At 48.9% G+C, this 26,389-nt stretch overlaps 14 protein-coding genes across 14 annotated transcripts; 7 read left to right on the top strand and 7 right to left on the bottom strand.

Moving 5' to 3' along the window:
• Nucleotides 1-42: 42 nt before the first annotated feature.
• Nucleotides 43-597, bottom strand: N7500_010627 (uncharacterized protein; the record flags this gene model as incomplete). Its single annotated transcript, XM_056681765.1, has 1 exon — nucleotides 43-597. The coding sequence occupies one exon, from the start codon at nucleotides 595-597 to the stop codon at nucleotides 43-45; it is 555 nt and encodes a 184-aa protein (XP_056527174.1).
• Nucleotides 598-955: 358 nt separating this feature from the next.
• On the bottom strand, nucleotides 956-2,233 carry N7500_010626 (MOSC domain protein; the record flags this gene model as incomplete). The annotated part of the gene is made up of 1 exon (XM_056681764.1): nucleotides 956-2,233. The coding sequence occupies one exon, from the start codon at nucleotides 2,231-2,233 to the stop codon at nucleotides 956-958; it is 1,278 nt and encodes a 425-aa protein (XP_056527173.1).
• A 208-nt stretch (nucleotides 2,234-2,441) lies between these two features.
• N7500_010625 (uncharacterized protein) lies at nucleotides 2,442-3,839 on the top strand (the record flags this gene model as incomplete). The annotated part of the gene is made up of 5 exons (XM_056681763.1): nucleotides 2,442-2,502; nucleotides 2,561-2,753; nucleotides 2,810-2,859; nucleotides 2,914-3,467; nucleotides 3,522-3,839. 5 exons carry the CDS (start codon nucleotides 2,442-2,444, stop codon nucleotides 3,837-3,839), a joined length of 1,176 nt encoding a protein of 391 aa, XP_056527172.1.
• A 663-nt stretch (nucleotides 3,840-4,502) lies between these two features.
• On the top strand, nucleotides 4,503-5,495 carry N7500_010624 (uncharacterized protein; the record flags this gene model as incomplete). The annotated part of the gene is made up of 1 exon (XM_056681762.1): nucleotides 4,503-5,495. One exon carries the CDS (start codon nucleotides 4,503-4,505, stop codon nucleotides 5,493-5,495), a length of 993 nt encoding a protein of 330 aa, XP_056527171.1.
• A 297-nt stretch (nucleotides 5,496-5,792) lies between these two features.
• On the bottom strand, nucleotides 5,793-6,875 carry pre8 (proteasome core particle subunit alpha 2; the record flags this gene model as incomplete). The annotated part of the gene is made up of 5 exons (XM_056681761.1): nucleotides 5,793-5,911; nucleotides 6,001-6,597; nucleotides 6,656-6,706; nucleotides 6,756-6,775; nucleotides 6,832-6,875. 5 exons carry the CDS (start codon nucleotides 6,873-6,875, stop codon nucleotides 5,793-5,795), a joined length of 831 nt encoding a protein of 276 aa, XP_056527170.1.
• A 273-nt stretch (nucleotides 6,876-7,148) lies between these two features.
• Nucleotides 7,149-7,961, top strand: N7500_010622 (E3 ubiquitin-protein ligase MARCH; the record flags this gene model as incomplete). Its single annotated transcript, XM_056681760.1, has 2 exons — nucleotides 7,149-7,778; nucleotides 7,830-7,961. 2 exons carry the CDS (start codon nucleotides 7,149-7,151, stop codon nucleotides 7,959-7,961), a joined length of 762 nt encoding a protein of 253 aa, XP_056527169.1.
• Nucleotides 7,962-8,451: 490 nt separating this feature from the next.
• Nucleotides 8,452-9,523, top strand: N7500_010621 (uncharacterized protein; the record flags this gene model as incomplete). Its single annotated transcript, XM_056681759.1, has 3 exons — nucleotides 8,452-9,083; nucleotides 9,147-9,303; nucleotides 9,344-9,523. 3 exons carry the CDS (start codon nucleotides 8,452-8,454, stop codon nucleotides 9,521-9,523), a joined length of 969 nt encoding a protein of 322 aa, XP_056527168.1.
• Nucleotides 9,524-9,700: 177 nt separating this feature from the next.
• N7500_010620 (amidohydrolase family protein) lies at nucleotides 9,701-10,778 on the bottom strand (the record flags this gene model as incomplete). Its single annotated transcript, XM_056681758.1, has 2 exons — nucleotides 9,701-10,415; nucleotides 10,477-10,778. The coding sequence occupies 2 exons, from the start codon at nucleotides 10,776-10,778 to the stop codon at nucleotides 9,701-9,703; spliced, it is 1,017 nt and encodes a 338-aa protein (XP_056527167.1).
• A 471-nt stretch (nucleotides 10,779-11,249) lies between these two features.
• N7500_010619 (uncharacterized protein) lies at nucleotides 11,250-11,597 on the bottom strand (the record flags this gene model as incomplete). Its single annotated transcript, XM_056681757.1, has 1 exon — nucleotides 11,250-11,597. One exon carries the CDS (start codon nucleotides 11,595-11,597, stop codon nucleotides 11,250-11,252), a length of 348 nt encoding a protein of 115 aa, XP_056527166.1.
• A 301-nt stretch (nucleotides 11,598-11,898) lies between these two features.
• Nucleotides 11,899-13,692, bottom strand: N7500_010618 (cytochrome P450; the record flags this gene model as incomplete). The annotated part of the gene is made up of 6 exons (XM_056681756.1): nucleotides 11,899-12,500; nucleotides 12,561-12,609; nucleotides 12,675-12,965; nucleotides 13,029-13,117; nucleotides 13,169-13,253; nucleotides 13,306-13,692. The coding sequence occupies 6 exons, from the start codon at nucleotides 13,690-13,692 to the stop codon at nucleotides 11,899-11,901; spliced, it is 1,503 nt and encodes a 500-aa protein (XP_056527165.1).
• Nucleotides 13,693-15,342: 1,650 nt separating this feature from the next.
• N7500_010617 (uncharacterized protein) lies at nucleotides 15,343-17,371 on the bottom strand (the record flags this gene model as incomplete). Its single annotated transcript, XM_056681755.1, has 4 exons — nucleotides 15,343-16,005; nucleotides 16,059-16,109; nucleotides 16,171-16,925; nucleotides 16,990-17,371. The coding sequence occupies 4 exons, from the start codon at nucleotides 17,369-17,371 to the stop codon at nucleotides 15,343-15,345; spliced, it is 1,851 nt and encodes a 616-aa protein (XP_056527164.1).
• A 1,332-nt stretch (nucleotides 17,372-18,703) lies between these two features.
• On the top strand, nucleotides 18,704-19,759 carry N7500_010616 (Nucleotide-binding alpha-beta plait; the record flags this gene model as incomplete). The annotated part of the gene is made up of 4 exons (XM_056681754.1): nucleotides 18,704-18,743; nucleotides 18,806-19,088; nucleotides 19,154-19,501; nucleotides 19,570-19,759. 4 exons carry the CDS (start codon nucleotides 18,704-18,706, stop codon nucleotides 19,757-19,759), a joined length of 861 nt encoding a protein of 286 aa, XP_056527163.1.
• A 1,068-nt stretch (nucleotides 19,760-20,827) lies between these two features.
• On the top strand, nucleotides 20,828-22,659 carry N7500_010615 (bifunctional nucleoside/nucleotide kinase/histidine phosphatase family protein; the record flags this gene model as incomplete). Its single annotated transcript, XM_056681753.1, has 4 exons — nucleotides 20,828-20,875; nucleotides 21,223-21,295; nucleotides 21,345-21,931; nucleotides 21,988-22,659. The coding sequence occupies 4 exons, from the start codon at nucleotides 20,828-20,830 to the stop codon at nucleotides 22,657-22,659; spliced, it is 1,380 nt and encodes a 459-aa protein (XP_056527162.1).
• A 449-nt stretch (nucleotides 22,660-23,108) lies between these two features.
• On the top strand, nucleotides 23,109-26,237 carry N7500_010614 (putative vacuolar morphogenesis protein AvaB; the record flags this gene model as incomplete). The annotated part of the gene is made up of 5 exons (XM_056681752.1): nucleotides 23,109-24,606; nucleotides 24,654-25,472; nucleotides 25,521-25,629; nucleotides 25,680-26,114; nucleotides 26,171-26,237. 5 exons carry the CDS (start codon nucleotides 23,109-23,111, stop codon nucleotides 26,235-26,237), a joined length of 2,928 nt encoding a protein of 975 aa, XP_056527161.1.
• Between the last annotated feature and the right edge of the window lie 152 nt (nucleotides 26,238-26,389).

Below are 26,389 nucleotides of genomic sequence, written 5' to 3'. Positions count from 1 at the left end.
CATTTCATTCTCTAGTAATGTTCAAGTTCCCCTTTTGTTATGTCAAGAGGAAACCCGCGACCTGGCAACCGGACGAGGCTGCTTATTCGCACTAGCCGTTGCACTGTGCCCATTCCCAAACTCCAAACAATCCTTCTCCAATTCCCCGATATCACAGTGGACAAACCCTTCGTCAACAAGTCTCCGCAACACAGTTAATATCCACACACGACACGTAATCCCTGGAATCGAATTGAGGGACTCATCCCAGCTTCTCATAATCTCATCTACACGCTCGTGAGCGGTTGGACGAATTGTCGCGATCTGAATTATCACACATAAGAAATTCTCTGTGAAGATCCCCGCTGTAGCCTCGTGTGCGGCAATCCACCCACCACCGATGCCTCGCGCATGGTACTTGGTTCCTCCTGGCGTGGAACTGGTGCCTTTGTGGAGGTAGAAGGCCCAATGGAAGTCGTTTGGGAGAGGTGGATCGGAGCGGATGTAGAGGGTAATGTGGAGAGTACTTGGAGGGAGTCCTGCAAGGCTCTTGGCTTGTTTCTTTCTGATCTCTGCGGATTGTTGTCTTATCTCGGTACGAGAGGTGGGCTCGGACATTTAGAGAATTAACGGGGATAATCTTAAAGATGATGGACCTCACAAATAGATGGAGGCATCACAATGAGATGGGAGCATGTTACGTAAGATATATTTGGTCAGGTGGTAGTTATAGCTTTGTGCTACACCTCGGCGAAGACTCATATTTATCAGAGCTGGAGTGTGAAAGCGCCTTGAGGTCTACTATTAATCCAACGGGCTCCTTTCAAGAGGTTGAATCATGACTGAAGAATTGGTACCTGAGACTTTCGGTTTCTGCCTGTAGACTATGGCATCTACTTCTTTGAAATGGTCCTCAAATACAGCTCTGACGATATATGGTCCAGGATGATAGACACATGCATTACTATTGTCTTTCCTATACCCCTTCAACCTTCTCCCCAGGCGCCAGCATCTTGATATACTGGTGCGCCCCGGTCTCAAGAACCTCAACAGAATCCCCAACCCTAAGCACAAACTCCTCCTTTGCAGGAACAAGCTGCATACCTAAACACGCGTTAGTCCGATCTCCATCATCAATGCGCCGATACGATTTCAGCGTCCGATCCGGCTCGACCTTATGTCGATCCCCAGAAAGAGGATCAACATTGGGCAGTCGGCATCGAACAGTCCGACAAGAAGCGTGGATCTCCGTGCCGCCAATAGCAAGCCGCTTCCAGTGATCTTCCTCAAAAGCAGCCGGGCCTTGGATGATGATGTTCGCGCGGAAACGGCGAATGCTCAGCCTCGGAATTGCGTAGGCGCAGCGGGCTGCTACATCTCGGTGACTGGAGATGCTGAGGAGGTGGATTGGATATGCATCTGCAAAGGCTGTGTTTGGTTGGAAGCCAAGGTCTTCTTTGCGGGGTGCGTTACGGAAGATCTGTCGTGAATGGGGTGCGCTGGCGCGGAACAGTGCCAGAGTGTGTTTTGATGGGTCGGACCCTAGATATGCGTGTAATGATGCTGGAAGCAGTCGGCTGTAGTCATAGGCTAGAGGCTTGTCTTTCCAAATCTTGACTGGGACCAATGGGAAGTTGGAGTCCGCGGGTGGAAGTAACGGGACTTGGAATGTCTGCTGGTTTTTGAGGAACTTGACCGCCATACCGACCTTGACGGGCAGACCCTTCCATCCTGCTGGCGGCATTCGGGGATACGATACCAGCATCACACCCTGCGATTTGATTTCTGGCAGTTCTGCGTCATAATCGGAGGCAGACGGGTCGGGAACCCAAATCTCAGGATGGATCAAGGCTAAGCGATTGAAGCCTGCATTACGCAGGGTGCGAATGTTCCATTCATCATTGACACGCTCTGCAAAGACGAATTGTCGATCGAATTCAAGCCCGGTTGATACGACATTCGAAACTTGCAGCTCCACCGCACCACAGGATTTGAGGGGGTAGCTGAACAGTGCTTTCACGCGCCAAGATGATGGACCATGATCATCTTGATCGCTGGGTACACCACGGCTGTACTTCGAGTCGAATTCATCGTCCAGATTGCTCTGCCCTGGTGGAAGTCCTAGACGGCGACACCCTTTGGGATTGATTGGTGTTTTCAGTATCTTCAAGATTTTCAGAAGAAAAAGAACAGACAGAAAGAATATAATCCAATTGGGGAGAGGCCCTCCAAGGGAAGTGTTGACATTGGACATGAGGAGTATGCAACACTCAACTTGGAGATCGATCGAGGGGAAAAAACCCCGATTTCCGATCTCCGAACTCTCAACGTCTCACCTACTTATGATGGCATTTTTCATGTCATTTTTAGAATGAGATTGAATGCATTAGAACTTGAATTTGATTCTCTATTCTTCTACTTGGTTTTGAATTGGCTTTGCTGCCAGCCATCCTGATGCGCCCATGAGCACCAACATGGACCTTCTTGGTCTCGACGGTCTCGAAGGGTTCGATGATGAGACACGTAAGTGTATTCTCCAAATACCTTGTTGAGGATATCAAAATATTTACCTAGTCCGCAGTGCCTGTGGTCTCGATCTCAGCATCGCAGTCCCTCAACGCGTCGGCCGCCACCCGCGACTCGATCGCGACGGGTCTGGCGCGTCTAGATGAAGCTCTAAATGACCTCCCAGATCAGCCCAACCAAGGCGGAATCTTGCGTGGACATGTTACAGAAATATTCGGACCCCCGGGAGCTGGGAAGACGTCCCTGGCGTGAGTGCACCCCCCCCATATTCACACCGCCAGTGTCCCATCTGATTCATTTACAGGTTAAATATTACATGTAATGCATTACGCGGCGGCAAAGTAGTCTGGATTGGTATGTTCCTGCCAGTTACCTGAGTCAGCTGCGCTGTCCTACTCACACCGTTAGATACGGGATGTCCCTTGCCTAGTCCCCGGCTCGAGGAAATGTCCGTCAACCTCGATGACTTTGTCTATTTCCGGGCGCATACGCTGCCCCATCTCATAGCCTTACTTGCACGTCCACCAAAAGGGTTTCCACCATCGGAAACACACCTGATTGTAGTCGACTCCGTGTCAAATTTATTCCCAGCTTACTTCCCCAGCGCCCAAGAGCTCAAAGACCAGCTTACCGAGGGAAAAATCACCGATAAATCACACCTGCAATGGTTGCTGAATCGCAAATGGAACGTTGCTAGTCAGCTAGCCACGCATCTGGCCAAACTCGCCGCGAGAAATATCGCCGTGTTGGCAATTAACCAATCCCATACAAAGATTAAGGGTCAGTCTCATGCGGCTTTGCAGCCGCTCTTGTCGGGCAGCGCGTGGGAAGCCAGCGTGCAGACTCGTATTGCGGTCTATCGTGACCTGCCGGATGAGCGAGTCGTGGAGGTTGAGAAGCGCGCGGGTAAGCCATTGCCCGAGCAAGCCGAGGGGCTGCTCGTTGCGTTTCGCATTGAACCGGTAAGTCTATGTCAGCTGGTCTGTTGCATGCGATTGTGCTTCTAATTTGTCTAGGATGGTCTTTGTGAAATAGAGAGAAATGAGTCTCTCCCTTCCGATCCTCTGACCCCCTTGCTGAAGTCTCCTCCCGACTTTGAGTATTATGATCCTCCTACTCCGACCCCTTCGCCTATATCCTCTGTGCTGTCTTCTGCACCACCATCTTCAGAAATTGAGCCTCACAAACTGTCACCGTCTAGACCGGCATCACCAGAACAGCCTGTGCAGACACCAAACAAGAAGAGGAAGGTGGAGGAAGTAGCTGACAGCCAGGATGAAGACTCGGAGAACGATGTTCCATGGACAGGCGAGACAACCCTAAACACGACATAATTGGGAAATCTTTATATTTAAAACAATCTTACCCTCTAGCCATGAAGCATCATGAGGTGATAGTAGGTAAAACCTGTCTTTTCTTTTCTTTTCTTTTTTTTTTTTTTTCATATCTTTGTTGGATGTCTTTCAATACTAGTAGGATCTACAAGGATCTATTTTTATCTGTTCACTTCTATAGAAGTACAAAATCAAAATACAACGATCCCAATCCTTCTAATTCCCACATGTTTGAAATTAAAATTAATATCGGGAATTGGCCCCCAACTCCGATGCCGGATGTTGAATTTATCCCCCAGGGTTATCCTCAAGGGTTACCCCGGACTCTCTGCCCCTGGAGTAAACTTCCTATGAACACGTCAAGAAAGGCTTCGTTTGTTTTTCTTTCATTCGCTCAGACGAGACCAAAATTTGATCTGCATGACAGAGCATTGACACTTTTTTAGTCCTGTACCACCAGCCCATATCCCACACTATATTCGATCTTGTTCGCCCTTGTCGCCCGTTTCTTCTTTCATTTTTGTTGGAAAATTCTTTCATACCATCCCCCCGTTTGTCCATAGGAATATGTGGACATACCAAACAGGGTGAACCAGACTCCCTGTTCGAGTCCGGTTGCTCATATAACTCCTCCCAAAGCCCGGATGAGTCTCCTCTTCGACCATGTCCAACGTTCCCCAGGACATGCTCGATGGGATATCTGGTGCCCTTGCAAAAGAGGGTGACGTGCTACAGTTGATCCTAGTCGCTTTCATCGGTCTATCATGCTACAATGTCGCCGAGCTAGTTGTCCTCGTCCCAGCCACATTCCGCAGGTGGCGTGGGCTCTATTTCTGGTCCCTGCTGGTCACGGGAGTGCTCGGTGTCGTACCATACTCAATCGGTTTCTTGATGAAGTTCTTCACTCACACTGACTCCGTGTTGTCGGTCACCGTCCTGTCTATCGGCTGGTGGACTATGGTCACTGGTCAGTCTGTGGTGCTGTACTCACGACTCCACCTTGTGTTACGAGATGAGCGCATGTTGCGCCGTGTATTACACCTCATCGTCGCAAATGTCATTCTCCTACATGTGCCCACAACGATCCTCACCTACGGCGCGAACATAATCCACAGCGGCGACGCCGCCTGGGTGAATGGATACAATGTTATGGAGAAGATCCAGCTGACCGGGTTCACGATCCAAGAGAGTCTGCTGTCAACGCTGTATGTGATTGAGACCGTTAAGCTTCTCCGTCTTGGGGCAGATGTGACTTCGCGCCCGGATGCCCGGACCATCATGTACCAGCTGATCGGGATCAACTGCGTGATCATAGGGTTGGATCTATTGCTTTTGGGCCTCGAATACGCCAATTTTTACGCTGTACAAATCACACTGAAGGGATTTGTGTACTCGCTCAAACTCAAGCTTGAATTTGCTGTGCTTGGTCGCCTGGTAGATCTCATCCAGGGGTCCCGACATCCTATTTCTATCGCTATTGCTGATACATTGCCTCTTTGCTCAGTGCAAAGGCCGCCTGAGACGCCGGATCAAAGTGAGGATACGCCTTATGATCAGGCTGAGCCGAAGAACTTCTTGTCTCCGCCGGACGGAGGCCAAGTTGTTCAGAGGAGGATGTTTGTGGAGTCTGGGAGGAGATCTTCGTTAGCAACATGACGGCGTACAATATAATAATGATAATGTTGAAGCAAGCTTAGAACTAGAAGATTTGAAATGTTCGAGCCATACAGGACACGGACTACTGTAAAAATGGAAATGAATTCGAAACCAGGGGTGGCTCGGACCACCCTCTGGCGCGTCCTGTTTTGGCCATGAAGATATGGAGGTGACATGAAGTAGACCATTAGGTAGGTATCCGTCGGTGGGTGGCCATGCGATTTGTAATGGGAAAATGTCAGTGCCAGACAAAAAGAAAATGTTTCATTCGAGACTACATGGATTAAGTGTTCTCGTTCATAGATTGGTCAGGTAGTCCTCGATCTGCTCCTTGGTCAACTTGCGGAACCGTGGTCCCTGAGCACCCTCCACTCCCTCGTAGCCCAGAAGATGGTCCGCTGGGGGGCCGACAATGCCTGGAATGGAGTTAGTCGATGTTCACCAGGCTCTTGAATAACCAAGCAGCCGAAACGAGTGGAAACGGGACAGAACCCCCCAAACTTACCAATTTCTATTGTGTCACCATTCATCTCACCCTCAATAGTCTCCTTGAGTGTCAACAGCGCAATATGGATGGCGTCTTCCAATTCTAGTCCTTCAGTGTACCGTTTCTCAAGGAATGTCTTGGCGCTCGTTGCGTGCTTGCCGATGGCCGTCGCTTTCCACGGGTAGTAGCTGCCACTGGGGTCGACCTGGTACAGACTGGGCCCACCCTTCTGGATACCACCAGTCTTGCTGGAGATCTTCTCCTCAGGATCATTCTTCTTAGCCTCTTCAGACTCAGGTTCAACACCCTCGTCCCAGCCTGCGACCAACAGACTGACACCGTACGGCCGCACACCACCGGATTGCGTAGCTTCTTGCACTACTCGGGCGACGTCCTGAACCAATATACGAGTAGGTGGGTATTCGTTGTAGATGCGCTTGTAGCCTGTGTGCGAGACCTTGCGGGCCTTGTCGACCAACACTCGGTAATCAGGGCCCATGCCGGCGTAGACCATACCGATATCCGGCGTAATCAGTGAGATCTTGGATAGCGAGGGAGGGTCGATCAGAGGCGAGGATGACTTCTTCTCAGTTGCGAGCACAATGCCGTTCGTAGCTATCACGGGGGCGGTCAGCTTGGCCCTATGTGGGAAAGAACCCGGGCATCTGCATACCTTTGATACCGAGAGCAGTCACACCCTGGTTGACAGCGTTCAAGGCATATTCTATATTGATCAGTCATCGATGCCTGAGCTTAAAGACGATGGTTCATACCAATTTGCACCAGCTTTCCGCTGAAATGGAGCTGAGTTAGCACGTTGTCAATTCCATAGGATCAAGTTGTCCTTACCTGGGGGAGAATGTAGTCAAAGAGAATGAGTATCGGTCCGCCATGATTCGCTGTCAAAGGGAAGAGAAGAGGAGAGGATGGAAAGATCAAAGGAAGGGGAGCTGTGTTGTAGGCAGAGATGGGTGACGTTTGGCGCGGTAGAGCTCACTAAAGGCGGTGACCCGATCAGGATTAGCCGTGGGGTTTGGGACACCTTGGGCTTTTCTGCTTTTCTTCTTCTCAACGTTCTCTTTCTTTTTACACCCCCAAAAAAGAAACAGTAATTCTCTCTCGGCCTTCTCTAGTCAAGGTTCGAGCAAATCTCGATGTGATACTCAATGGCGGACACACAGCATTACCCTCCACGGGTCTGTCGCATCTGCCTGGAAAGCGTGCTGCCTACTGTCCAACCCTCAGAATTTCTCCAAAAGCCTCGAGTGGTTTATGAATCTTCGGATCCAGAATCTGGTCGGCTGCTAAGTCCTTGTCAATGCAAAGGCTCCTCGCGTTATGTCCACGAGGGCTGTCTGCAGTCGTGGCGCCATGCCGACCCCAAATACGGGACAAGAAATTTCTGGCAATGTCCCACCTGTGGCTTCCAGTACCGCCTGGAGCGTCTGACTTGGGCTCGGTGGATCAGTAGCGCCACTACCCAGCTAGTACTGACACTCGGCATTCTTTTGTTAACCGTATTTCTGCTTGGATTCATTGCTGACCCCATCATTGATTTTTACCTGGGCCCCGTGGATGCTTACGCCGAATTGGTCGAGGAAGATACCACCTGGTTGGGACACTTCGTCAAGGGACTCGCGTCTTTGGGCCTGTTATCGTTCCTCAAAGCAATATTTGCGCTGTCGCCTTTTCCTTGGAACCTCCGGTCTGTCGCATCAGGGCGGAACTCGGGCCGTAACCGAGCCGCCCAGTTGAATTGGCTGGTGGTCATGGTTGGTATCGGTACTTTCCTTTGGGTATGTGTGGTCACTTTTGACTATATCTAACTTGGTGCTAACCGCAGATAGGCTGTCTACAAAAGTGTCCGGTCATGGAGTAGACGAACGCTAGAAAAGGCCGGTGAACGTGTCATGGATGTCCCATTACCAGATGATAATGATGAGGACATCCCAGTCCCGGACGGAATGAAAGAAGAATAGTTCAAGCAATGAACTCGCACTACTTAAGTTGCCGTCCTCCTCTGCCCCATGAGACGTCGATTAGTCAATGTGCGAAGAACAATAACTGCCTTCAGTAACTCTTGATTGTCTGCCTGAGAAGTAGATGATTGGCTGGAGAACGTCTTGTTCTCGAGTCATTCGCTGCTTCACCAATCGGGCAGCGTTCTTGGGGAAGGCAGTCCACCACTCAATTGTAAAGAAGCGTTCTGACCTTCGAGTCTGATCTATTAGCGCTTCTGGATTGAGCAGCGGTAAATTCATGTATTCATATTTCCTATTCAGTCTTATTGTCATATTGTCACATTGTCATTGTCTATTGTCTATTGTCACGCGCGTGTCTTCAATAACCTCAATGCATTATTATGACAGCAGTCTGTCTCTCCACGACTTAACCACCCCTCTCTCTTTTATTCCCTCTTCTCTCTTTCTCTTCTTCCCTCATGTAATTTGACATTCCGATATCAGCAAAATGGACGACCTCCCACCAGGCTCCCGTCTCGCGGATGTCCGCTCTCAAGTCGCAATCGACTCTGAATCAGATGCGTCGGGATCTACCACCCCCACCAGTGCAGACACTGCCAACACAGATACTGAGGCATTCCCTGAGTATGACGAATCTGAGTGTGAGACGCTTGCATCTTCCATCGCAGCCGAAAAACCACTTGAGGAAGCATGGATCAATGCTCTCGGCAAAGCCGCCCAGCATGAGATCCGTCTACTCCATGTCGACCCTAACATTATTCCCTATGTCAAAAGCGACCCCTCTCAGCGCAGCGAGGTCGTCCTCGACCAGCTGCAGGATCTTCTCTCCGAACCGCAATTGCGTCCTGAGATCCGCGAGGAATTTATCACCATCATCAACGCCACCCTCAAACTCAACCTTGTCCTCTTCCACCAAAGTCCCGAATTCCTAGCTTCCAAAGAAATCAAAGATGCACGACGTCCTCTCGACACCATCCTCAATCATGTCAAATTCGTCGAAGACATGCTCAAAGAGCAGCTGCAGACTGCCGAACAGGTTTCTTATGCCCTGGAAGAGGTCTCGTTGGAGGTTGCGTTTCCCTACGAGCGACTTCGCAAAATGGCGACTGTGGTCGCTCAGTAAGTACCAATACCCTTGTTTCTTGTCTATCCTCTCTTTCAGAACTAACACCGAATGATCAGGAATATGAAAAAGCCTCGATTCCTTGAACGACGACTGCTTGCTTTGTACATGAACATGTATGAGGAATGGATCCACACCCCTTTTCTCAATATGCGCCGGCCTCAAATCCTGGACGAGCAAGTCCCCAACTTCCCACGCACAAAGATTGCGCGTCACGTCCTGATCATCTGGGGGGGCGATCAACCGCTGCATCGAGAGCTACGTCACCCTGGGCTGGGTCACCCTCGAGATCAAACGAAAGTACTTTGCACCAACGATGGGCTATCTTTGTGACTCGCCAGAGATCTGGGAGAAATGCTGGGAACGATATCAAGATATCAAGAAGGATCAGAACAACCCAGCTGAGCAGGACTTCTCCGAATGCATGGCCAACTGAACGATGGAAAAGCCACTGTACCATCACATCAAACATCTTCTCCATCTGCGATACCATGATTGTACGATTTGTTTCTACTGTTTTCAAATACCCCATATGCAATGTTTCAAACCTCATAACAGATGCTTAGCGAAATTCAATGCGAAAATTCCATTCGAGCCTATTCACTCCGTAACCTCAAGCCGTACTATCCTTATAAGCCCCAAGTTTAAACAACTTCTTCGCATTTTCCCTTCCAATCTTCAACCGATCTGTATTCGACATCTCCGCCGAATCAAACCACTCACATGCATCCTCAAACGTCTCAAATGGATAATCAATCGAGAACAAAATCCGATCTGCCCCAACCTCCGCCATACAAAAGTTCAGGGTAGTAGTCGAGAAATGTCCCGACGTCGTAATCCACAAATTGTCCGCAAAGTATTCCCGAATCGTCCGCTTACACGTCTCCTGAAGTCCGAGCATCTTCTTCCGATCCTCAAACCAGTGGTTGATCCGCCACATATCGAATGGTATATGCTCCCCCAAGTGTCCAAGTATAATCTGCAGCTTCGGGTTCCGATCAAACACCCCGTTCGTCACCATGCCAAGAACATGAAGACTGACACCGTGCGCAAATGACAGTGGTGGCCCAATTAACCATTTCCGATCAGCCCAGAGCTTCTCGTAGATTGTGCCTGTCGGGTTGCGAGGGTGTAGATAAAGTGGCACATCGAGCTCAGTGCAGGTAGCCCAGAATACGTCCCATTTCTCGTTATCATAGAAGATCATGTCGTCGCCGTCGGCGCCGGCGCGCTGCGTGTCGTTAACAAGTGCACCCAGGAACCCGTGCTGTGTTACGCAGCGGCGGAGTTCGGCGGCTGCTTCTTGTGGGTCGTGCATGGAGAGTGTGCTGGGGTGAGTTAGCTGGATGAATACACATTGATATTGATCATGGATGTAAGGTTACTTACGCAAATGCAGCAAACCGATCTGGGTGTGCTTTCACTTTCTCTGCAATGTAATCGTTGATCTCGACGGCGAGGGCTTGCGCGTCCTTTGCGTCCCATATGTCTTGGACGCCAGGTGCTGTGTAACTGAGAATCTGGAGACCGACGCCGTGGCGCTCAGCGAAGTCGAGACGGATTGGTCCGACGTCGTTGATCTCTGCCGTATGCTTCTCCGTGTCAGTTGCGAACATGCCTGCCCACCATTCTGTCTTTTCGTGAAATCGGGGGAGCGCAAAGGCTTCTTCGAGGGCGATTTTGCCGAGCATTTTGTGTGGTGGCTTTGGAAGGGATAAGAAGTCTGAACAATCTCAACATTCTCAGCTGCTTTATAGTATATGCGGGGACCCCGCACGTCGGAAGCGCTCAGACATTATATGCTGTGGAGATCAAGTCCAGTTCATCGGAATGTCGGATGTTGAAAGAGAAACATCCGACGGCGGTTCGCTGTCGGGGCGGATGCGGACATCGGTTGAGGTGAGAGATGTATTCTTGTATTCTATGAAAACTATGTACTCAGTCTGGTCACAGACCGTAGTCCAATACCATGGGTAGGTGGATCCCGTTTAGATTGAACGATCGCAATCGCTTCTTCATCGATCAGGCCTTTGGCAACAAGATGGCGAACATATTCCATGGTCCATTCTTGACACCGCTTGTTGGTGGTCTCGAATTTTGTGCCTGTGAGATTAATCCAACTTCTATACTGTATCTCCAGAGTATATGCCGTGTTACTCACATCATTGACAGGTGCCATGAAGTTCTGATTGATCCCCGGGGTCGGGATTTGCGTTGCCGCTAGTTCGATCTTCCCTCGGGGGGGTGGAGTCGATAGATGGAGCCGCGTCTGGGGAATCAACGATATTAGACGAATGAATCTGGCCGATCGCAAAGATCTGGTCGTGAGGATCGAGACTGGGATTGTAATTTCGCTTGAACTCCAGGACGTAGCCTGCCATGGGTGCGCCGACCGCGTGGATTTTGGTTCCCCGGTCGGGGCTGGTAGCTGATGGGACAAATATTGAGAAATGAGCTCTTTGAAAAGATGAATTGCGAGCAGAGATGAGATAAATCGTTCTGGTAGCCATTGTAATCTGTAGAGGAAGTAAATATGAAGATGGTCAACATGAATGATGAGCCCCAGTTGGCATCAAAGTCAGGTGGCTAACCGCGTCAGGTAGCCAACATTATAAGCCTAATAGGAATTCCTTTGGGTAGATTTGTAGATTTCAACTAAAACAATCTGATGATTCGAAGATCACCAGAAGTAATTGATTCAGACGCTCGCTAATAGATATGGTAGCATCGGCTAGAAAAGAAATAGAAGCATAACCCTGCGAGTTTCCCTGCGAGTTTCCCTGCGAGTTTCCCTGCGAGACTCCGAGTCTCCTACTTCGCAACAAACTTGATTCCGCATTCCTCCTTTGGGCGACAAGTAGCAGAGTCGTTCCAATCAGGAGCAGCAAGACGATTCATCTTTTTACCGTGTCCATCGACCACCGTAATATCAAACCGCATCAAAGCTTGAACAACCACAAGTTTCAAGCTCAACGTGGCAAGTCGCTGGCCTTTGCAAGCATGCTTTCCTCCACCCCAGCCAACAAATGGTGCTTCTTTTGCAATCACCCGAGATGGATCCCAGCGAGTTGTGTCCGGGTAGTAGCTTGGGTTGAGCGCTGTATCCGAAAATGGATAAACAACGAGAGATCCCGAGGGGATAACGTATGACCCAATCGTAAGATCTGGGCCTGTGTTCTTTCGTACTGCTGTATATGGCTGTGAGGTGCGCAGCGTTTCACGTATGCAGAGGTCGAGGTTGGGTGTTTGGGATTCCCAGGCTGTGAGTGGGATCTCTGAGAGGGCTTGGGTAAGGGCATCTCCAGAGAGAGAGGCGGATGCGGATGTGTGAGTGGCTATGAAGGTTTTGATCTCCTCTTGGATATTCGAGGACCAAGTTGGGTCCGAGGAGATGTGCATGATTAGCCATGTTACTAGAGGGAAAAAAAACTGTCAGTGCTATTCTGTCCGGTGTTGCCGAATATTCAGCTTACCGATTGTTCCAGTAGCACGGGCTCCAGCTAGTGATAGCCCTAGCATACACTGCAGAAAAAGTCAGATCCCCGATCAAAATGGTTGAAGAGCAGAAAAGTGGTCGGAACACGTACCCCAAAGATCCGAATCATGCTGTCACCATCATCAAGCATCTGCTGCAGCATGTCATCCTTCCTGATTCCGCTCGTCCTCCTGGCGTAAACTCCCGCTTGCACGATTCTGTAAATTTGAACAGAAGCAAAGAACTTGTGGAACAAGGCCGGGCCAGGGAGCCAAGGGAGCCAAGTTGAGTATGGGTTAGCGATAGAGTCGACAGTGTCAACAAGGGACTTAAGACGAGCTGAAAGCACTGGATCGTTGGCAATATCGAAGGAAACAATGCGCATGACCAGTTGAAACGTGACCTAGAGAGAAAACAAGACATCTCAGTTTCCCATCTACTCAATATAGAACTCAGATGCACGCACCTCGTGAAGAGAAGAGCAGGGGTCGAGTATATGCTCGTTGCCCCATGCCTTCATCTTACTCTGGCATTCTGACAAGATCAATGGGATCACTGTACGTGGATGAGTAAAAAGAATTTTCCTTGCAAGCGGTGCAAACTCACATCTCTGGAGGTTCTCGGGTCGTTGAATCGAAGCCATTCGTCGCACTACGCCATCGACTTGGTGAGGGTCAAATTTAGAAGCGCTCTAGATGCGGGCATTAGTTATGAGTTCCAAATTCATTGAGCAGGGACCTTACACTGCCCATCATGATTGAGAACGTATCATATAGACAAAGACCCTTCTCCTTGAAGAAGACTTGTCGGCCTTCATCCCCAGATAGAACAATGGCGTTATGTTGGAACAGCTTGGTCTGGTAAATGGCTGACGACGTCGCCCTGAAGCCATTTTTGATGAAATCAAACCTCTTCTCAAAGAAGAACTGAGAGACTTTCCAGCTAGGTAATTGCAAGCTCGGAGGGGAACGACCTTTTCGGGATGAAGATGGCACCGGCACATACAGCACTTTGAAGAGTAAGGCAGAAAGTAGAAGAATTACTGAGGTCAAACCCCCCAGATCTCGAAGAGTAGCTGAAGAGTCATTGCACGAAGCAAGTACCAGCCGAGTCAGAGTGCTCTGCAGCATTGTGAAGTGTTAGAAGGAAGTGAGGGAAGAGTTGCAAAGCAGGATGGTTCCCAGGAAGTCTTTATACCCCGAAAGAATAGGCCCCGAAGCGGAGGGAATTGAAGGGTCCAGATTATACACCCGATCAATTCTACCGAGCAGAGAAGCTCCCATTGCGCCTGCCATTTGCTACGCATTTCGGTCAGATCAGAGTCTACTGCGCCATGATGCCAATCCTTCAGGGCTGACTACCTTACAAACTCACCTATTCCGCAAGTCTTAGAGTTAGTTGCATATCGAAGCCGCTGTTGGATTTTTGTCTCGCATGTCAGCAGTAGCGCGATGCATACCGGCATTTAGATCAAAGCAGACTAAGGCCGTTGCCAACATAGGACTGAGGCTTATAATTCAATGATTTGGGTCCTTATAAGTGGTTGCGATCACTTTACTCAGGTGTAGTTCGGAGTTGATCGAGTTCTGGTGCCTAGGCACATCGGAGGTCAAGACTTCATTCGGTTAGGTCAGGCATCCAGGGGTTTTGGAGACTGACAAATTGGATCTCACCTGAGATTCCCAGTTGAAATCCTTCTTGGTATACTCAGATTACTAGATCACATAAGTATTTTGGGGAGAGCCAATTACTTCATGTCCATGTTCATGGAAATCCAGGATGAGATAGACCATATACGTATTGGGATTGTCTCAGTTCTAGAAATTGTGGAGCTTACAAGGCTGATGGAATGCCAGCTCTGTGCTTGAGTCTCCCGGAATACATACGGGAACTTTGGAGTATATCGTCTCTACCGTGCATGATTCCTTTTCTCCTTAGAGCTCTTCTATAGTGATTTCGAGAACCCCTAGAATTGTGGCCCACGTCCATTTTCAATCCCATTCCTATTGTATAAGAGTTAAGAATAATCGATTTTACAATAGAACCGTATCTTACACACGACCTTCTCTGACCATGTCGATCGATGTGTGTCTGACTCATCTTTCGTGAGCTTGCCCTCGTATAGAATCGTGGAGAATCTGGGCTTATTTCCGATCAACTGTAGAATCATCACATAGGCTGAGACTAGGATCAGCCTCGCTTAAATTTGGATTTCTTGTGCCAATCATTTTCTGTGGCAGTCTCATTCTCGCTGACAACCAACCCGGTCCATGATGGTCTCTCCCGCAATTGGCTACATTGTTAGTGTCCATACAAGCGCAGACACTCTACGGAGTATGTACGCGCTGTTGGGAGCGCCACAATGCACCTAATTGGGTTCGGACGCTGGTGAACCTATCAGACTTGGAATTTACAACATAGAGGCCAATCCTTCAAGAAAAGTGGATAAACTAGAACAGTTGAAGGCGTCCAATCCGCGAGAGAGAGACACAGGAAAAAAACTCCGAATTCCGACATGGGAATTATTCAAAGTCATTGCTTCTTATCAAATTCAATTTGATTAGTTGGACTTACTTGGCTTCATACAACCTGTCCATGTCAAAAAGCATCTAGACTCGGGGTATTGCAATGCGGCCCAATCCTCCTGTGAGCCGAGAATACATTGTGATAGATCTCCAATAAAAAATCCCAATATGCTAAAATAGTAAAATAGTTCTTAAACCAGAGAACAACCCCATCGGAAGACATTATCTCTTGTATCCATCGTATGCCATATCTTATCACGCATTGAATCCCACATCCTGAGCCTTAACCAATTCCTCCCTCTCATAAAGAGTCTCCGGTATAACATCCCTTCTCAACAAATAATGTTTAACAAAATACCCAATTTGCCTCAACCCATATCGCGCATGAAGCCTGGTCGGCATAGAAAAGACCTGATCCAATTCCTCAAGCGTCTTCCCTTTTGTCTCGGGCATAAACAAGAGTACCAACCACCATCCAACTAAACACCACCCTGCATGCCAAGAGAATGCACCCTGTATGGTGAATGCGGCTCGCAGAGATGGCCACGTCACGCCCAGCAGGAAATTACAGAACCACATCGTTGCCGTGCCTAGCGCCATTCCGTATGACCGGACGTACAGCGGGTATACCTCGGCAGTGTAGGTGAATGGCACCGGTCCCTCCCCAGGTGAGTAGACCACTCCGAAAAGATAAGTTCCTAAAGCAATGCACGCGAGACGTGCATTGTGGCTGCTCTCGGGGATCCAGAAGCTGAACCCCGTGAATAACAGTGCCATGGCCATGAGTGGGAAAGTGAGTAACAGCAGATTGCGTCGACCGAATGTGTCGATTGTGTAGACTGCGGGAATTGATAAGAGCCAATTGATTAGACCCCAGCCTAACGAGGCGGCTAGAGCAGCCGGTGGGGAGAATTTGGCCTGGGTTCCTGTCAATATTCTGGCGGGAAGGCAGGAGGATAACGTGGACTGACCTCGAGAAATATCTCAGATGAATAGTATGAAATAACGTTGACGCCACAGAACTGTTCAAATCAGTTCTCTCTGCAGTCACTTCGGTATGTCTTGGTGAAAATCCACACTCACCTGTTGCATAAACATGACAATCTGAGACGCCAACATCGCTCGCCGATTTCGCGGGACTTTAATCAATTCCAATATCTTGTTATGTCCAAGTTTCATACTATCCTCAGCCTCCAGCAGTGTATGCATGTAGTACAAGTCACGAGTTGCCTGGATTTTATGATTTCGTAGCATACAGATGGACTCGTACGCACGGTGATATTGCTTTTGGCGCATGTACCAGTGTGGCGACTCAGGACAAGCAAAGACAAAACAGCAAACGACCAGAGCCGGGAACATCGCCGAGGCCATCATACAACGCCAATTCAAGCCGACAATGACGGTCGAGTCGACATTGTAGAAGATGAGGTCCGCTGCATATCCAACCATGATCCCGAACGCTGTCCACACATGCCACTGCATGACCAATGCACCACGGATGGACGGTGGCGCGGTTTCAGCTGCGTATATCGGCACAGTTGCCGATTTGGGGCCGATGCCGAAGCCTAGCATGAATCGTGCGACAAACATTGCCCACCACGTTGAGACAAATCCTTGCCAGAGACAGGCTATCGCAGAGAAGCAACATGTGAGGAAGATTGTCCCGCGGCGCCCGAACCAGTGGTTGAATGGGACTGTTAGCCAGGAGCTGATGAAGGCGCAGCAGAGGTATGGTGCTGAGTTTGTTAGACCGAGGAGCCAGGCGTTCCGAGTGGATTCATCGCCGATGCCGAATTGGTATTTGTAAAATATTTGGGCCCCGTTGACCACCGTTTGATCTGTTGTTGTCAGCAGGGGTATTCCTCAAGGTTGGGGAACTCTGCGAACTGAATTGCTACTTACCCATTCCCTGAACTGCAGCAGATAAAGAACACAATGTAATGACAGCGTACATCTTCCATGGCTGTGACCAGCGATGCGTGAACTCCCGACGCAATACTCTTTTCTCCTGGTTTGTCAGGCCAGCGACCTTGTCATATTGTTCCGGAGATTGTGCCAGCACAGCACCCAGCTCGAAAGCACGGATATCCGACTCATCCCCCATTTCGTGAAGTTCAGCAAAGGTGCGTCCCTGTTTTCGTAGTTCGGTATAGCTGAACCCGGCCAGCGGATTGGAGAGTTTGGCATTGAGACTACGCCGTGCCCGTTCGGCAGCTGTCCCAAATGGCCTTTGCAGCACAACTTTCTCGGACAGCGTGGCATCCATTTTCTCTTTTTCCGTCATCTTTCCCAATTCTTTTTTCTAGGAAAGTCTATGGAGGGGGAAAAAAGTGAGTCGATGTTTGGTCTTGCGGGTTGGACTGGATTCCGGGACAAAGAAACTCGGCACGCAAGCAAACCACATGGCTTTTGGTCTCTGGCACGGAGTATATCCACATGTACAGGGGTTGTCAAAGAACCCGTCAAAGAACGGGACATGGGATTCGAGGGTGGGGAGCAAGTGATTGGCAGGGCTAGGGCTTACTATACACAGAGTAGGAGTTGCAGACAAAGGATATCGAGGTCTGCTGTTTGCCCCATTTCGGGCAATGTCTGCCCGGTTTATTGGCAAGTTAAGTGCTTGGAGTGTAGGGGCAAGCGTGTTATAACTTGGCGATAGTGCGAACCAGGATGTATACTACATTATAGTTGCGGTGTCAATCGATCTACTCAGTAGGTACCATTTGCACTGCCATCATAATTCAAAAAAGATGTAGCTTGCATGATTATATACCTGGGGCAGAGAAATCCAGTAGCCCATGCAAGATAGGAAGGCCTAGAAAACATCGGTAGATGAAGAAGCGAACTACAGATTGCATGCTGAGACCCAAATGAGAGTAAATGGGAAGTCACATGACCTCTAGCCTAGTTTCCGGGGTGTCGATATCAATGTTTACACTTCGAAATAGATAGCCAAGGGAAAATATGCTTATTATAACGGTACAGTGTACCAATTTCTAAATTCTTCATGGATATAGTTCTATGTTAAAGGCGAGTAGCTGTGGGTTATCTGGAAATCTGGAATCATATTAGCAATGATCGCATAGACTCGACAAGATAAAACAAGGTCAAGAAGCTCCATCAGACAGCAGTTGGTACAATTTTTCGTCGACATTATATTTCAGAACAGGTCTCGTGAAAGGTTACATCATCATAGGAGCAGGGGGAGAGAGAAGGAAAAAAAACGGTCGAAACTCACAGTTGAAAATTCAAACTGCCCCGTCAATGAAAGCATTCATCATTTTGGGACAGTTGACATCTCGGAGATGTATAACCTGGAAAGACATGGCAAGCCGAAGCTTCATCATGCCAGACACAACCATATGGTCAATAGAGCCATTGACTTTGAAGAAAAGATGAGAGAAGGGGTGTGAGATGAAGAAGAATTAATAGGAAGAAGAAAAGATTGTGAGCGTATTAAATAGTAAGCGAGGTATGACTTTGCACTGTTTGCACCCCCAAAAAAAATTGGGAGATGCAATTTACCAAGTCGATTCTTCAGCTTTTGGCAAAATTATTTATATTGTTTGCTTAAAATATCTTGTGACATTGAGACTGAGATCCTCATTTGAAATCCATGGACGATACAGAGAGCCCCAGACTGGAGGAGCAACAGAGTAGGATCGTCCTGAAAAAATACCCCAAAAAGTCTCGACTAATCGATATCTACAAAATACAGCTCCTACCAAGTCTCCCTTTACAAATGTCCGCACGGATGGCCGAGCCTTCAACTCTCCCAATTGGCGCATGAAAGCTGAAAGCCCAACACCATCGCGCACCAATGCCAGCCCAAGCGCGAGCCCCATTCCCAACCCCAATACCTCCCGCGCAGCCTTCAGCCGACCCGGAGCGCACGTCCCCCAAGCGATCAACGATGGCCGCCGCCTATACGTTGGCAACATGCCATATACGGCTAAGATGGAGGACGTGGAGGCGCTGTTCACAGCGGCCGAATTCCCCATGTATGACTGCACTTGAATCTGCCAGCCGTGAATTCGACAACTGAACTCTCCCCCTCCCCAAATAGCGAGCGCATAGATATTGCCATTGATCCTTTCACCGGTCGGAACCCTTCTTACTGCTTTGTCGACTTGCAAAACAAGGAACATGCCGAGCGCGCCATGACCGAGCTCGATGGTCGTGATATGTTGGGTCGCCCTGTCAAGATTAAGCCCGGTGTGGCCAAGTCTCAGGAGCGCATTCAGAATCCACCTGAGCCATTCCGTATTGATCGCTGGCGTCAGCAAGAGAGACCTAGCTTTGCTAAGGTCAATAGTGACTCAAGCAACCGTGTGTATGTTGGTGGACTGCCACGATTGACCGACCATGGGGCTGTGCAGGGCAACATAGAGATGTTCTTCAAGGAATTCAAGGTGTAAGTTTAGATGGCTTGCATTTCTCATGTCGCGTGATCAATACTGATGCCCTATTTTTTTTTCGCAGTGAGAATGTCAGCAAGGTCTTTGCCCCTCACCCCGCTAAGCGGTTCGATCCTGGCGAGCACTACTATTTGTTTGTTGACCTGGGTACTCCCGAGCAAGCCCTGAAAGCCATGGATACACTGAATGGTCAGGAAGGACCATGGGGCGGTCCACTACGTGTACAGTTTGCTCGTGGTCCTAAGGAAGTCTGATCTGAGTCCTCTGTACAGCCTCAAAAGAAAAAAAAAATAAGTATTATTAATGATAGGACGTGTCGCATTGCATGAGCTATGATACCTGGATATACTACAAAATTACATGCATAATTATCGCACTATTCCGTTTTTGTCCCTTAGTGCCTATTTGACACCTGAATATCCTAGGCTGATAGGACATCAAGGCCACTAAATAAAACCGACTATATATGTGTCATGTCGGATGTGCCTGAGAATTGGTAACGATAAGTAGCCGGACTGGACTACCTTTCTTCTATAATTCGCTCACCCGCACACCCGAAAATGGAACGAGGTATTTATTTGTCAAGTGTAGTGCTGCTGAGTTGAAATGTCATTGGTTGGAGAACGTTGAAGCCAAGTTCCCACATGGGAATGTTGAAGCCGTACAACCAACATATATATGTTTCGTCAAAGTGCTCCAGAGCTAGTACTTGTGAAAAATTATCATTCAAAGGGATTCCGGGATCATGTCACTTTTTTTTATTTTATTCTTTTCACATAGCTCTTCTCTCTATTTCCTACTAAGCCCGGGTATAAACGTCCGTATATCAAAACAGCCGCATGCGGACATGAAGGATATGTATGAAAACGAGTACAGTGTTTTGTATCTGTTTAAGCTTGACCTCTGTATTGAAACTAGAGATCGTAGATCGAAGAAACCCTCAGATAGGATCTTGATATTGAATTCTACGTCAATCAGTCATATATCAAAGACTTTGATAGTGGAATTCTCAATGATTCACCATGGGATGACGTTTAGTGGGGAAATCCAGACTCACCGCATTATGCGCCTCCCTGTTTCTTCTCTGTTTCTTCTCTGTTTCGTTAGATTCTGGTTTTTTTTTCTGGTTTTTTTTTCTTTTTCTTTTCTGTGAATTCATATACCATTGTATCCATTTCTGCTCATTTTCTTCCATATTTCTTTTTGACCACCCATGGTCCAAGTGCTCCTTCTGGTCCCTCCGGCTTCGGGTCGGAATTGTCCCTAATCTTCCCGAGAGAGATCTCGTATTTGCTCTCCTTCATATAACATCAACCTCGAAAATGTCTTCAAAAAATATCCAGCGCCAGCATAAGGCATTTATTGCAAGTGTAAGTACAATTTCTCTATCCTTGCCCTTTTTGATATTCGCGGGGTTGTTGTTTTACCGAGGCATTGCGTATATACGGGGATGGGAGGAATCTCTGTTGAACTATGAGATGTCTTAAAAAACCAAAACGACTCCTGTGTATACAAGTGGAAGCAAGTAGAGAAACTGTGCACGAATACTTTCACCAGTTTCACCAAGTTGGGGTCTATGATACCTTTTGTCTTGTCCACCTTCTCTTTTCTTCTCTTTCCCACAACCCCACCACAATCAAGCACTGTTGCAACCTTCATTATTATTTCGAGAACAAAAAAAAAAAACCACATGTCAGCTGTTAACTTTGCTACGCAGTCCGACGACTCGAAGATATGTGTTGTCATGGTGGGCCTCCCGGCCCGAGGCAAGAGTCTCATCGCCGGCAAGGGTAAGTGAAACAACTATAATGAAAATATGTTGAGACTGATTTGTGACAGCCATGCGATATCTGGGTTGGGTCGGTATCCCTGCACGTGTCTTTAATGTTGGTAGTTATCGCCGCTTCAGCACTCCACAGCCACAGGCGGCCTTCTTTGATCCCCACAACGAAGAAGGTGAGCGGATGCGACGAGCTGCCGCAGAGGCTGCCATGGCAGACATGCTTCAGTGGTTTAACGCTGGGAAGGGAGTTGTGGCTATCTTGGATGCTACCAATTCCACAAAGGAGCGCCGCAAGTGGATCTATCAGAAATGCCATGAAGCTGGTATTGAGGCTCTCTTTGTGGAGTCGATTTGTGATGACGAAGATTTGATCATGACCAATATCAAGGAAGTCAAGACGACATCCCCAGACTACAAGGGTCAAGATCCCGAAGTGGCTGCGCTTGATTTCCGCAACCGCATTCGCAACTATGAAAAGGTCTACGAGACCATCGATGATGACGAGAAGAATTACACGTATGTCAAGCTTATCAACGTGGGGTCGACAGTCATCATCAACCAGATCAAAGATTATCTGTCCAGTCGTCTAGTCTATTATATCCAGAATATTCACATCAAGCCTCGTTCAATCTGGCTATCAAGGGTAAGTTGAATCATTGAAGATGACGGACTTTGTGGAAGCGAGACTGACAAAACTAGCACGGTGAATCCGAGTTCAACTTGACCGGCCGGATTGGAGGTGACTCCAACATTTCTGAGCGCGGTGAGGCCTACGCCCGCGCACTTCCCGAGCTAATGCGCAAGTCCGGTGTTCCTGAAAACACCAAAATTGTGATCTGGACCTCAACGTTGCGCCGCACTATCCAGAGTGCTCGCCACCTCAAGGCAGAAACTGGCTATGAGAAGCTGGAGTGGAAAGCCCTGGATGAGCTGGACTCGGGCGTCTGCGACGGTTTGACCTACGAGCAAATCGCTGAGAAGTATCCAGAGGATTTTGCCGCCCGCGATGAAGACAAGTATAACTATCGCTATCGTGGTGGCGAGTCCTACCGCGACGTCGTCATCCGCCTTGAGCCCATCATCATGGAGCTGGAGCGCAGTGAAAATGTCATTATCGTTACCCATCAGGCTGTCCTGCGCTGCATTTACGCGTACTTTATGAATGTGCCCCAAGAGCAGAGTCCCTGGATGGAGGTGCCTTTGCATACTCTTATCAAACTGACGCCCCGCGCTTACGGTACCGAAGAGCAGCGCTTCAAGGCCAATATCCCCGCAGTGTCAACCTGGCGGGGGAAGGGGACTTCGGCGAGGCACCAGGAGTTCCATGCCGCGGATGGAGAAAAGGGAGAGGGCACAGAGACCAAACATTAGGGATATGTGGATCTGCATCGGCGCGGCGTCACCTGGGTGTGATCGGAATTCGGACTGCATGAGATATTCAGATACCAAAGACATCGGTTTTTTTTTTTTTTTTTTTTTTTTATTATACGATACATACTTTAAATCTATTCTTCAAGTTGTGTTTCTCGCGAGGTTTAACGTACATAATACGCTTGCCTCATTGGAAGATTAGCAATGATACCTAGGTACCTAGGTATGGTTAGACACCTCCAAAACAGCCTAGTGACAGCCTCTTAGTTACGGATCGGCTTAAACGAGCACCGACCTCGCAGCTACCCTTTCATTCATTCTACAACACAAACAGAGAAAACTTGCAGGTATGAATAAACAACAAGAGAAGCCAGAATCCCATCCCAATTGCTCATGGCCCAGCCCGGCCAAATATATGCTGACTCAGGACTGACTCAGCCCCGGACGTCATGCGGAGAGCTCCAGCAGGAGGGCCCCTCGAACCTCCAGTGGAAGGAATTGAAGACAGCACGCCCATGTTGTCAGCATTTACTGCGCGGCCGCTCGTTGAGCTTAAGCCGCGCGACAAGTCCCGCATCGAATCGGTCCTAGCCTACGGCGATCGCCTGCTCGCTGGTCTAAACAATGGCAACCTCCGCATCTACCGCGTCACCGACGAGGGCAAGACTGAACTCCTCCGCGAATTGGAAAAATTCTCCCGATACAAGATCGAACAGCTCGCCTTGATTAAGGAGGCCAACGTGCTAATTTCTCTTTCCGGAGGTTATGTCTCGCTCCACGATGCGCAGTCTTACGAGCTTGTTGAACAGCTAGCTCAAACGAAGGGTGCTTCTGTCTTTGCCATCACCTCAAATGTCGTCAATGATACCGATACCAATGTGCCGGCTATTGTTTCCCGCTTGGCGGTCGCGGTCAAGCGGAAGATCCTCATGTGGGCGTGGCGCGACATGGAGCTGGAACGGGATACAGCTGAGTTGAGCTTGGTTAGCGGGGTTAAGACTCTCACCTGGGTCGCGGCTACCCGGCTAGTGGTTGGGCTGAACTCGAGCTTTGTCATGGTGAATATTGAGAGTGGCCAGTTCACGGATCTGGCTGGGCCAGGCAGCATTGAAGACTCGGGCCGCTTCGGAGGTGTTGGTGCAGCAAGCATGAGCTATATTGGTATGGGAGGCATGGTACCGCGGCCGCTTGTGACAAGATTGCGTGAAGGTCAAATTCTTCTGGCTAAGGACATCAACACGAATTTCATTGATATCGACGGCCAGCCTCTCGGTCGGAAGCAGGTGCCTTGGAGCCATGCCCCGGTGGAGATCGGATACTCGTACCCGTTTTTGTTGGCTCTGCACGACTCATCCAAGGGTGTATTGGAAGTACGGAACCCAGAGACCTTATCACTACTGCAATCGATTCCGTTGCCGTCGGCTAGTATCTTGCACATTCCGCAGCCGAATATCAGCCTTGCCCATGCCGGTAAAGGGTTTCTTGTGGCAAGTGACCGCACCATCTGGCGTATGGAAGCTCTGAGCTATGATACCCAGATTGATGCCTTGGTTGAGGGTGGTTATCTAGATGAAGCTATCAGCTTACTTGGCATGCTGGAGGATGCTCTTTTACGGGATAAGGCTGGTCGATTGCGCGCGATCAAACTTGAAAAAGCGCAGAGCCTGTTCGCCTTAAACAAGTACCGGGAATCTTTAGATCTTTTCACTGAAGTGTCTGCACCTCCTGAGAGTGTCATTCGCCTCTATCCGCGCTTAATTGCGGGGGATCTCTCTACGGTCCCTGAGCCTGATATCCCGAATGGAAAGACGAGCGGGTCCCAGAGTGACGGATCATCCGATGATGTTGCTGTTGGACACGCATCCACCCACGCGGCCTCTATTATATCTTTTGTGCGAAAGCCCGATGAAGGAAGCGAGGCAAGCAGCACCCGCGGAGACGACAAAGGTTCGGCAATCCCCCATTGCTTTCGAATTTATGCTAACTAGTCATAGGTCTTCGAATTGCTGTCCGCGAGCTACAAGGATACCTGGCAGATGTTCGCCGACGCTTTCAGCGCTTTCTCAACCCCGATGGAACTCTCAAAGCTGCTCCACCAGGCGAAGCCACCGATGAGGCAAGTGACTCGGTGCTTAAACTGCTGGATTTCCCATCTGCCGACGAGTTTGCCACAAAAATTTGTGCCAAGGCACGGTTGGTTGACACCACTTTGTTCCGTGCACATATGTTCGCGACGCCATCACTTGCTGGATCCCTCTTCCGCATTGCCAACTTCTGTGACCCAGAAGTAGTTATGGAGAGACTTGAGGAGACTGGAAGATACAACGACTTAATTGACTTTCTTTACGGCAAGAGATTGCATCGACAAGCACTTGAATTGCTTCAGCGCTTTGGACAGACAGATAACGGTCCTCTGAGCGGTCCAACACGCACAGTCGCCTACCTACAAAACCTACCACCAGACCAGATCGATCTGGTTCTCGAGTTTGGAGAATGGCCGCTTCGTGCCAATCACGAATTGGGAATGGATATATTCCTGACCGACACCGAAAATGCCGAGACATTGCCTCGTTCACAAGTCCTCGCATTCCTCGAAAAGATAGACACCGTGCTTGCCATTCAATACCTCGAGCATGTCATTAATGAATGGAACGACATGACGCCGGACATACATCAGCGGCTGCTTATCTTATATTTAAATCGACTTACATCCGATAAGGCGCAAGGGGAATGGAAGGAGAAGTTCTTGACGATGTTGAAAGAAAGCGAGCAATATTCGCCAGCGAAGATGTTAGATCGGCTCGATCGAGAGGGTACGTTGCACGCTATTCTTGTGACGAGCCATCACTGACATATCCCAGATCCCAATTTCTACGAAGCCCGAGCTATCCTATTTAGCAAGATGGGCCAACACCGACAGGCGCTCGAGATCTACGTCTTCAAACTTGTGGACCATGAGAAAGCAGAAGAGTTAGTGATATATCATTTTCCCTAAGACAGCAATAGCTAACCCTAGAAAGATACTGCAACCAGGTCCACCTCGCCGAAAAGGCCAAAGAAGAGAATTCCATCTACCTCACTCTACTTTCCCTCTATCTTTCCCCACCCCACGGCTATGAGCCACAAAACGACCCCGCGATTGACCTGCTAGCCAAGCACGGCTCACGCCTCCCAGCCGACGCCGCATTGAAACTCATTCCGGACAAACAGGCCGTGCAGAAACTTGAATTTTACTTCAAGGGTCGGATGCGGGCCGCAAACTCGGTTTTCAATGAGGCGCGCATTGTGGCAAACCTGCGCAAAGCACGGGATATGCAGATCCAGGCCCAGCTCGCTCTTGGCGAGGGGATTCGTGGTGGGGGCACACGAGCTCGCCACGTCACTGTCACCGAGGAACGAATTTGTGGCGTCTGCCATAAACGCTTGGGTGGGAGTGTGATCAATGTTTTCCCTGAGTAAGTCGTTTGCGGCCATGTGTATATTTGATTTGTTCATTGCTGACTTGTTCCAGTGATACCGTTGTTCACTTGGGGTGTGCCAATCGAAGACCCAGTGTTCGAGCTGGATGGCGTGCATAGTCTCCTGCATTTGCATTCGCGGGGCTGTTCTTGTTCTTATTCATGTCCTTGATTTTCCTTCTCTTTTTTTATTCTTTTCCGGGTTGAGGTTCTCTTTCAGGTGGTGTTTTTTTTTTTTTTTTGGGTCGACGGAGGCTATCAGCGACTTTGAT

Source organism: Penicillium coprophilum, assembly GCF_028826855.1.
Source record: "Penicillium coprophilum strain IBT 35676 chromosome Unknown utg000007l_segment0_segment0, whole genome shotgun sequence".
Classification (NCBI taxonomy): Eukaryota; Fungi; Ascomycota; class Eurotiomycetes; order Eurotiales; family Aspergillaceae; genus Penicillium; species Penicillium coprophilum.
The sequence above is the reverse complement of the archived record's forward strand: the minus strand, read 5'-3'. Positions and strand labels throughout refer to the sequence as shown.